The sequence below is a fragment of the Primulina huaijiensis genome, chromosome 1 (assembly GCF_012295235.1).
Source record: "Primulina huaijiensis isolate GDHJ02 chromosome 1, ASM1229523v2, whole genome shotgun sequence".
NCBI classification, from domain to species: Eukaryota; Viridiplantae; Streptophyta; class Magnoliopsida; order Lamiales; family Gesneriaceae; genus Primulina; species Primulina huaijiensis.
This window is the reverse complement of record NC_133306.1, coordinates 716,637-726,666: the sequence shown is the minus strand read 5'-3', so window position 1 is coordinate 726,666 and position 10,030 is coordinate 716,637. Positions and strand designations below refer to the sequence as shown.

General features: G+C 36.1%; 2 protein-coding genes across 3 annotated transcripts; both read right to left on the bottom strand.

The window, feature by feature from the left end:
- Nucleotides 1–1,142: 1,142 nt before the first annotated feature.
- On the bottom strand, nt 1,143–5,977 carry LOC140974138 (peptidyl-prolyl cis-trans isomerase CYP40-like). Of its 2 annotated transcripts, none has more exons than XM_073437425.1 (9): nt 5,331–5,977; nt 3,800–4,300; nt 3,479–3,566; nt 3,343–3,395; nt 2,532–2,636; nt 1,859–1,934; nt 1,681–1,718; nt 1,539–1,600; nt 1,143–1,443 (listed from the first exon to the last, which is right to left on the bottom strand). In XM_073437425.1, the coding sequence occupies exons 1-8, from the start codon at nt 5,499–5,501 to the stop codon at nt 1,547–1,549; spliced, it is 1,086 nt and encodes a 361-aa protein (XP_073293526.1). In that variant the 5' UTR covers nt 5,502–5,977; the 3' UTR covers nt 1,143–1,443; nt 1,539–1,546. The 2 variants fall into 2 exon arrangements, with proteins under 2 accessions (XP_073293526.1, XP_073293517.1); XM_073437416.1 differs by having other exon boundaries at nt 1,143–1,438; nt 5,331–5,976.
- Nucleotides 5,978–7,300: 1,323 nt separating this feature from the next.
- On the bottom strand, nt 7,301–9,297 carry LOC140974122 (uncharacterized). The gene is made up of 3 exons (XM_073437380.1): nt 8,836–9,297; nt 8,490–8,616; nt 7,301–7,783 (listed from the first exon to the last, which is right to left on the bottom strand). Exons 1-3 carry the CDS (start codon nt 9,217–9,219, stop codon nt 7,563–7,565), a joined length of 732 nt encoding a protein of 243 aa, XP_073293481.1. The 5' UTR covers nt 9,220–9,297; the 3' UTR covers nt 7,301–7,562.
- Between the last annotated feature and the right edge of the window lie 733 nt (nt 9,298–10,030).

Sequence of the window (10,030 nt, the reverse complement as noted above, 5' to 3'; positions counted from 1 at the left end):
TCCAAGAATGCTTTATTATCAGATGTGTGCTTGGGTACCTCTGCAAACAATCCGTTGAGTGTAACCAAAACGTGAATTCTAGCTTAAGATAATTTAAATAAACATGCATATTCAACTGAGCTGAACGCGGGCACTTGCGGCTGTAGCACGCATTTCCAAAGAAATGTCGATGGGCTTAGAACATGCACTGGACGGCAAGAAGCTACTGGTCCTATATGGGAATAGCCCAATCTATTGGACCTAAGTACAAGGCAAGGGAAGCTGCCAATTGGGGAGTGCTTGGTTGGATATACAACGAAGGAGGCACCCGTTGATCGAAGCTTCTCAGGATGCGAGCTCTGATATGGTTGATATTCATATCTTCACTTTATTCCAATTATTGGGCAACGAAGAAAATTATCTACGTATACAGGTAGTATTAAAATCGAAAATTTTTCATGCTCTATCATAGCCAACTGTTTTATGAGATCACACGAATAACTTTCTTTCTTTGGGTTTTGAATTTTGATGAGAAGGAAGATAGATTGACCGAGACGCGACGCTGCTTGATGTTTCGACTAACTTGAATTTGCATAACCTTGTCCAACTCGGAAAGAGCTTTTTGAAGAAACCTGTTCCGCGGTTTAATCTGGAGACAGGCACGACGGAGCCAGCTCAGGGAGAGGGCACCAATGAGGTAGCTCTTATCCGGTTAGCCAAGTGGCTGTCGGAGGAGAATAAAGCCCGGTCCCGTTAATTTGAAGGATTCTATTTCATCTTAAATTGCTTGAGATTTACCCATTGCATGTCGAGTCTGTCTTCAGGCATATGAATATATCACATAAATGAAGTGGTTGAGATGATCAATGAATTGTAAATTGTCAACTGAAATGAATCTTTGGACATTTTCATTTATTTGGGTGGTTGATATGATATTTTCGCGCTCATCCTGTTCCCATGCATTCTAGTTGCTGCAATTTTCCCAGCTCCAGCTATGTATTATCCCACATCTATATTTTCCATCAATTTGCAAGAAATTTGATAGCATGAAAATTGAGCCTCAATCGAAGCTAGAAAATTGAGCCTTGCCCTTAACTCTTGAGGACGAAGACGAATTAGTAATCGAACCAACATTAGAAAATAAATGAAATCCACAACAGCAATTCAACAATAAAACCAGTGACCAAGTCAATAAAAAAGATCGTCAATTTTTGTTCAAATATAATGCTTTTTTGTACGGAGTGAGTTGCCAAAATATTTCAAATGATCGGTAATGTAGAGATCGATGTCGATCAGAAATATCCATAACTCACAAGTTAATGTTAGACCACAAAACTATTGGCTGTGCAACACATTTGGGCAAAATTTGGTGAAGTGACGGTGGCATATTGTCTTGCAATTCTTTAAAACAGTGTTGCAGGACCAAAGGAGTTTAAAGCCACACCATGTTATCAGTAACCTGTACTTCAATCCAAAAAAATATGTCAATCAGATTGAATCAAGAATACCAAAAAAAAAAAAAGGAGAAAAATGAAAACTAAATAGAAAAAACAAAACACCTTAATCTCTACTGAAACATTCTCGAGAATGCCCTTCTCTCTTGTTCAAGTCTATCAGCTATCTGTTAACGATGTCTACAAATTAAAACTACTAAATCACATATATCATTTAACTGTACATATAAATTGAAAAGGTGGCTACCTTCTTCTTTGCAATAGCAAGCTCTTTTTTTATACCACCTATAAAGAAAAAATATCAATTCAATTATACAGCCATTTCACATATGAAACTAACAAAATTACCATTAAGTATTGTCACCGATATCTACGAATTTAACCTAATTTTGTAGAAGAAAAGGCGGTGGGGATGGGGTCCTTACTATCATTTGGCTCCAACTTTAATGCTTCCTTAAAACTTTCAACAGCTGCATCTATGTAGTTGAGTGCCATATACACCTGAAAAAGATAGCAGCAAAACTAGAATTTGTGCATGGCAGTTTACGGGCAGGAAAATCTTTCAGGTAACTGAGATAATTTCTCTAGAAAGAGGTGAATCCATATAAAATAACTAGAAGAAACATGAAGCAAACAAGTTTCTGAATTTAATCTTACTGGAACCACCACTGATTAATTGACTCAAAATATTTGAACAAATTTTTTCTTTGCTTATTTCATCAAATTTTTTTTCAGTGACACAGAAATGGAAAGGTTCTGAGGGATGATATGAAGTCATAAATTGATGGAGTTTGTTCGTTTTTATTGGGGAAATAAAAGATTTGGACAGACTGGAATAGGAAGAGCCTAGCTATAATTAAAGGGGGGCGGTCATGGCTTTTGAAATATATGAAAATTTAAGATCAACAAAGCAAACACCTATAGAACACAGCAGAAACATGTTTAACGCAAACATCATCTTACAGAGGAAAATCTAAAAGAACACATTAAAACAAAGGCAGCAAAGGAAAAACAAATCTGTGAGGAAGCATATGAACATAGAATGACATTTAAAAAACAAGTTAGTGGAAAAAAAATAATCTAATATCAGGCACCAACCTGGCCTTGGCGGTAGAAAGCTTTTGCATTATCTTTACCATCACGAATTGCAAAGTCTGCATCCAGCAATGCTCCTTTAAGATTTCCTAACTTCAACTTGCAGACCTAAAGCAAGGATTCGAATCATTAGCCCCGAAAGTAAAATAGAGGGCACAGCATGTCTTGATCTTCTGCAGTATAAGTATGTTATACAGGGAAAAAGAGAACTATTCAATCAACCTTTTTAAAAAATTGGTTAGATTGTCAAACCAGTGGTAGTGCTTTCAATTTCAGAGGAACTAAGTAAAGGTAACAACAATGCCATAAGAAAAGATCAGGCAACAGTCACGGGCCTACAACAAGATAGAAACAAGATAGAAAGTTCATGCCCCTATCATCTTTTATTTAGAGATAGAATTTGTTGTTATCTTATCTTATTTTGAATAATAACATCAATACATTCACCTTGTGTTATTCTATTTATGTTAAGATTTGACTTTATCTATAGTAGTTAGTAAAGAAATTTATAGATCTTTTAGTGGTTGACAGGGAGAAGGATTCTATTTTTTTGTAAGTTATTGCAAGAAAATAAATAATTGAGCTGGAAAGCCTCAAACCATTTACAAGATCGTGACTTCTCTCCAAAACGACCCTCAACTTTCATCATAATTCCATCAACCCCCTAACACGATCCACAACTAGGGATCATAAACGTAACCTTCCATTAAGAAATGAAACTAACATGCAAAAATAGGTAGTTATTTAAGGTATAATGGTAGGTGATCCACAAAAGAAAATGGTACGGGTATGAGGAAAGAGAATATGAACTCACAGAACTATTTGTAAGGATCTGAGACTTCGTTTTTCTCAGAGACTCACTCTGCACTGTAGAAACACGAGGATCAGGAAATAAGATAATGAAGGGCGCCTGTTACTCAGATTCAGTTGATAAACATCACTGCATTCACCTTCATTAATGTCCTCCATCTCCCAGCATAAATCCAGATACTTGAGAGCCTTTCGGTACTTTCTAATGGCCATCTTGTAGTCTTCCTTCTGTAGATGCAGAAAATTAAAACATCGTGGCAGAAAAAATAAAGCTGGATAACCCATGAAAACGTCAAAAATTGCTGTGTTCTTAACATAAACCATTTAGAAAAAGTAAATTAAGATTAAATTAAATACTGTCAGAGATTTATACCAGGCACTGTAAAGGTCAATTTACAGTTACGATGACAAGCTACCGACAATAAAACTTGAAGGAGATCAAAATTATCAAATGTAACCACCTTGTACCACTCATTTCCTAAGACTTTGATGGAATCTACTGCAGTTATCAACCATGAGATGTCATCCGGTTTTGCATCAAGATCCACCGGCCAATCAGGATATACATCACCATCTTTAAAGAAGTTAATTGTCCCATCATCGGCCCCCTCAGGAATTTCTCCACAATCAACTATTATGACATCAATAGTGGGATGGTAATCATCTGTGGTTGCTACATACTCAATTGACCGAACCAATCCTAATCCTTTGATCACCTTTCCAAATACGACATGCTTCCCATCAAGATGGGTGGCTTGAGTTGTAACAATGAAAAATTGAGATCCATTGCTATTTGGCCCTGAATTAGCCATTGACAACATCCCTTTCCGTGAGTGTTTGAGCTCAAAATTTTCATCTTCAAATTTTAACCCATAAATGGATTCACCGTCCACTCCATTTCCAGAACATATATCACCACCTTGCACCATTAAACCTCTGATAACACGATTGAAGTGCGTACCCTGAATTAAACATTTAGATTTTATTATATTATTTAATGAAGTTGAACTTCTGGAAATATTCCCACTTGTTTTTGGAGTAGGAGGTCACAGTTCAAATCCTACTAACACAATCATCTTTATATTTTATTAAGTAGGTTTTGGGTTGTTCTTTTGGATGTTAATAATTTGTGTAAAGCCGGTCAACAGTTACATCCAAAGCTCAGATATTAACTATTCCACGATCTTCAAATTACCCACAAGAGTGTGCATTATTAAAGTATAAAATTATCGTCTGGGCCACCTTTGTTAGTGTTAAAATATTGTTTGGACCACCTCCAGGGGCTAAAATTATAGACAACGTGCTTTCTTATAGAATACCATCAACCAACCTAAGGAAAAGAATTCACAAAAGCTTTTTTCAGGGTAAAAGGTCAAGAATAAAGGAAACAGAAACATAAATTTTTTAAGTAAATTGTGATAAATAAGTGTGCTGTATGGATCTGCATGAACTTTGGGAATCATGAATGCATTAATCATTCATTAGTCATTGTCCACAAATAGACATTCTGGGACAAATATACATTCATTTTACCAAGACAATAGATAATTTGAACACTATAAGATTTCAATTCTGCTGACTTGTGTGATACCAAGAGGAAGATGGATGCTTCCATCTATCAATAAATAACAGCAATAAAGAAAAGATGCATAACCAATTTTTACCAACTAATTGGTAAACCGAAAAGCAGTCATTTCAGCAATATATAATTTTTAATAACAAGGATGAGGTATTTAACACTATGTTCGACTGTGAAACAAGAGTTGATCACAATTCTTTCAGAAAGTTGGATGGATCAAACCATCGTTTTAAATTCATCGAGCGTTTATGTCTGCTGTTATAGCTGATTTCAAATATTCAAAATTTAGTCATTTCAAATCTCTTTATCAAATACATTCCTCAAATACAAATAATCCGCAATCAATAGCAAACAAAGCATAAAGGAAAAAAAGAGAACGCACTACACATGACGAACACTAAACCAGAAACGACCTTGTAATGGAGAGGAAGACCAGATTTAGGGCTAATACCCTTTTCCCCAGTGCAGAGAGCTCTAAAGTTCTCCGCAGTCTTGGGCACCACATCTTTATACAACTCCGCCACTATTCGCCCCTCCATATCTCCTCCAATGCTGATATCCAAATAACACCTAGGATTAACCATTTTCACGCAAAGCAAAGAGAACCCAAAACTCCGAAACGCTTTTCAATCCAGGAAGCAAAAACCAAAGACCAAGCCGAACCAATGGTAACCTCGAGCGCAGCGCCAGTGGTTTATACAAAAGCGCACAATGTGACAAGAAAACAGAAGGCGAAGACTAAAAGGCAAACAGCGAGCATTCCTCGTCGAGCAGGCGGTTTTAATAGGTATTTATGACGGTTTTTGGTGAAAACTGGGAAAAGGAAAGGTCGGTGAACGAGGCGTCAGCATGAGTATGTGTGTCGAGATCGAGAGAGAGAGAGAGAGAGAGAGAGGAGAGTACAATCGTTACAGATGTATGTACAAATGCGATATAAATGGATTCGGTTGGGCTTAGGTTTACAGTCCGTACGTGATCATGGAAGTTGTCACGTAGCCCATTGCAATTCTGCAATACAGTGGAGCCATTTCTTTTCTCCACCAGACTCTTCTTTTTCTTTTCTTCAAATAAATTTTTTTTTTTGTGCGCAAAAGAAGATATTCTTCAGATAATTATAATTATCTTTCGATTTATCTTATGATATCTAACTTTTTCTTTTTTGATTGGTTTTTTATGTGGGAAAAATATTTAGGAATTATTCAAATTTTCATATGAAAATTCACTCGAAATTAATTAAGTTGTTTATATCTTTAATTATTTTTAAAAACTTGATGTACATAGAAACTAAAGATTGTGTGTCATCCGACTACAGCAGAAGCAACTAAGTATCAATCTAATTAATACAGACCTCCAATAACTGGCAGGAGCAACAACTGAATCCACGCGGGCGCGGGCGCGCGCCCACGCACGCACATATATCTTTGTCATGTCCTCTTCATCTTCCCGATCGAGCCTGAGCAGCAGTTTCAACTGATTGAACTTGGGGTGGATCCTAAGTTGATGCATGCACAACTTAATTCTTGTTTCTTCTGGAACGACATATCATCTTGTTCTTTCACACTAATTTGAGCCATTTTATATCAATTTGGAATAGCCAACATACATATGCATCGTTTTATTTATTTAGTTTTTCGATTTTTCTCTAGTTTTTCGATTTTTCAAAACTTTGAGATGATACGACCACCACCACCACGACGGTTACTAGTACCAGTACAAACTACTACCACCACTATCACTAGAACCACTTCCACCAGCACTACTTAGTGTTGAAGGTTTTTTTAGCGGACTGTTTGAAGATACTCAATGTCTACCATTTAGTCATATGCACTATTAATTTATTATGCATATGCCATTTTGTTAAATGCTTTTTTACACATTGAAAATTTTAAATCATTATTAACAAATTTTATCCCAGTGCAATAACATGATTCAATAACTATAAACAATTAACAACACATATACAAATAAGAGAATACAAATTCAAAACTAAATTCTTAATTAACATTCAGAATTAAATAATGTTGAGCGGTCCTCCATATATTTGCAAAATCCTCAAATTTCTTGAAATTTTATAACTCCAAATCAATGTTAAACCGAACCAATATACTTGCATGCATGCATATAGACCACGATATCAAACTGGGCCGAAGTCCAAGTTATTATACCGTGCTAAAATTTAAGTCAATCCGGAAGCATCGGTAACCCTAGTCTTGGTATCAAAGTTAATCTATTTCGTTATATCATATTATAAATATAAACATACAAACATTTGGGTAACGATTAGGTGAATGTATGCAAAGGAGAAAATAAAAAAGCAGCAACAGGATACTTTGTGTGATTCAGATGACTAGAATAACTTGAAAGAGATCACGAAGCACGGGAAGAAAACTGAAGATTTTTCCATTCTGACATTACCTTTAGACTCAAGTTGAAAAACTAGAGGCGCCTGGGGCCTAGTCTACGACCGGTACGTACAAGTCACAACCATCATAAAGAATTTCAGAAATTTTATTAAGCCGATATGGATATCACCATGATACAATCTGAATAACCACACTAATCTTTTCTTCTTGGTCTGTTCTCATTGATCTTGGGACGGTTTTCCAAGCATTTTTTAGCATCCCCAGAACATATGCCTGACTGTACTATGCAGATTCCATGTTTTCTATGTTTGTCGCCATAATTTTACAAATAGGCATTGTCTCGTTCTTACTGAGAAGCTTCAAGCTCGGATGAACCACAACATCATGCATTAAAATTTTGTCCCCAATGTCAAGGTTACTTAAATCCACTTCTATTTTGGAGGGAATTTGGTCGGCTGGGCATAAGTACTTCAAACTCGTTCTGATCCGACTTAGGCTGCCCCCTGTTTTTGCATGACAAGATGCATGTAATATGAAAATTTTAGAACATTACTCATATATTTATAAATAACGAAATAAAGTTCACACTTTTGACATCTGTCCTCAATGCTATTTCTGGAGAAACATTGTATAGGAAATTTCCGACGCTGTTTAGGTTCACTACCTTTAGTTAAATACAGACAAGACATCAAAACAATGTTCTAATACTATTTATACATTTTGAAAGATAAGATGATTCTGCTTGAAGTTTGTAACATGTTTCTGAAAACTCTTTTGCTAATGTTCAATCCTAGTCCTCTGCTAGAAAGAGAAAAATATTTATATAGACAGATGACATAACTAATATGAAGATTCAAAATATATGACATAATTCTGATTCAACACTCCATCATTCTTATTTAGACAACAATCATGGTCATGAATCGAAAAGATAAAGAATCTAATATCATGCAAAGTATCAAACTGAGCAGTCTTAACAATATATGGTCGAGATGATCAGTAATGTAAGGAGTATACATCTTTATGATGGACCTCTCTATCAAATTATGTAAGTAAGGCAATATCAAATATCCATCTCCATTTTCTGTTAAATTTGTTGCATTTCCAAAAACATAGCATCGAGAACCCAGCTTAGTTCGATCCTTAACTATTTGACACCCCCTCAACCTTCACCTTGAAAAGTATAATGGAAATAGAAAGAAGGTTAACCTTTCTTGAGACCAGGGCAAACATCTTCTCCGGTATAAACAATTGGCAAGTCCACCTTCAATTCAGTGCCATCTTCCGCCCATACGAACACCAAATTGAGTACATTGCCATCTCCATCCACGTGAATCTACACACCAAAACCTTTCAATTAGGAATTCGAAACACTTCCACTTCATTAGATATGTTTCATCAATTCAAACTCAGATAAGCTAAATCTACGGAACCATGAATGATGAATATAATACGAAAAAAAGCGATTCAAGCAAATATTCTTAAAGCATGCGTGAACAATTAAAAAATAACAAAAAGAAATCGAATACATAGTGCAGGGAACAAGCGAACTAGCCTTGATTGGAAGGACCCTTTTGGTCTCAAGTATAGTGGAAGACCCAGACCCAGCTCGAATCTGCAGAGGAAAAGTGGTGGAGCAGAAAAACGGAAGCTTGATATGCTTCAGGATAGCCTTGATCTGCTTCCTCTCGGTAGTGAGGAGAAGTTTTCGAGACACTGATGCTGAAGCTGTTATGGCCGTAGGATCGTTGGGGTTTGTTTGCACATAGTTTTGAGAGAATACCACGGTGGGGATCCGCCCCTGAGCTCGATCACGGGCGGAAATCCGGGGCCCTGAGATTTCCCTCGGGACTGCTTGAATAGTATGGTATGGACGGCTGGATCTTAATTCCGCGGCCGACTTGAGAATCCCGGCGGCCGAGCGCCACCACTTCGACATTTGATACAACTTTTGTGGATGGTGGAGAGGCAAACGGGCTTCTTACTTGTGTAGGGTTTTCGTGTCATTTTCTCACGACCATCATTAAGCTAATTAGCCAAGTTTCATAGAATTGGGCTTTTAGGCCTTCTATAGGGCCTTTAATGCCGTAATTGGGCTTTAAGGCCTTCTATAGGGCCTTTAATGCCATAAGATTGAATTCAATTCCTGACATTTGTGTTATTTTTTTAAAATTTTTTTTAATGTTATCCTTACTAAATTGAGGGTATTTACCATTATATTACGTAAATTAAATTAAGGATGAAAAATTCTTCTATATTTATTTAGTTAATTAATTTTATTTCCAAGTATATTATGGATGTTCACGTTCACATAAGTTGTACACATTCTCGTATCATTATGCAATATCAATTCTTAGCCGTACTTTCTTTTTTCAATCATATTCCATCGAGAATAAAAGTACCACCAAACAGGGAATACAAACAATTATCGTGAATAGTTGATGAGTAAGTCTCTTGTGAGACGGTCTCACAAATTTTTATATGTGAGGCGGATCAACCCTATCGATATTCACAATAAAAAGTAATACTTTTAGCATAAAAAGTAATATTTTTTCATGAATGATCCAAATAAGAGATTCGATCCACGAAATTGATCCGTGAGACCGTCTCACAAGATTTTTTGTGATAGTTGGTCATTCAATACAATTGTTAGCTCAACAAATCTTATTCTCATGAAATTCAAAGAAGACATGATTATCTTGAGCAAATTTGCTCACACTAAGCTGATTTTTCGTTATATGTGGAACTCG

Bases quoted from the DNA above. Each gene is read 5' to 3' on its own strand.
- LOC140974138 (XM_073437425.1), bottom strand. From the start codon at position 5,501: ATGGTTAATCCTAGGTGTTATTTGGATATCAGCATTGGAGGAGATATG. The intron at 4,301-5,330 runs GTCGTTTCTGGT...TGTTTAATTCAG, and splicing joins GTCTTCCTCTCCATTACAAG to GGTACGCACTTCAATCGTGT. The intron at 1,601-1,680 runs GTAGCCACCTTT...CATCGTTAACAG, and splicing joins TTGCTATTGCAAAGAAGAAG to ATAGCTGATAGACTTGAACA.
- LOC140974122 (XM_073437380.1), bottom strand. From the start codon at position 9,219: ATGTCGAAGTGGTGGCGCTCGGCCGCCGGGATTCTCAAGTCGGCCGCG. The intron at 8,617-8,835 runs GCTAGTTCGCTT...TTTGGTGTGTAG, and splicing joins AAAGGGTCCTTCCAATCAAG to ATTCACGTGGATGGAGATGG. The intron at 7,784-8,489 runs GTTAACCTTCTT...ATGCAAAAACAG, and splicing joins TTGCCCTGGTCTCAAGAAAG to GGGGCAGCCTAAGTCGGATC.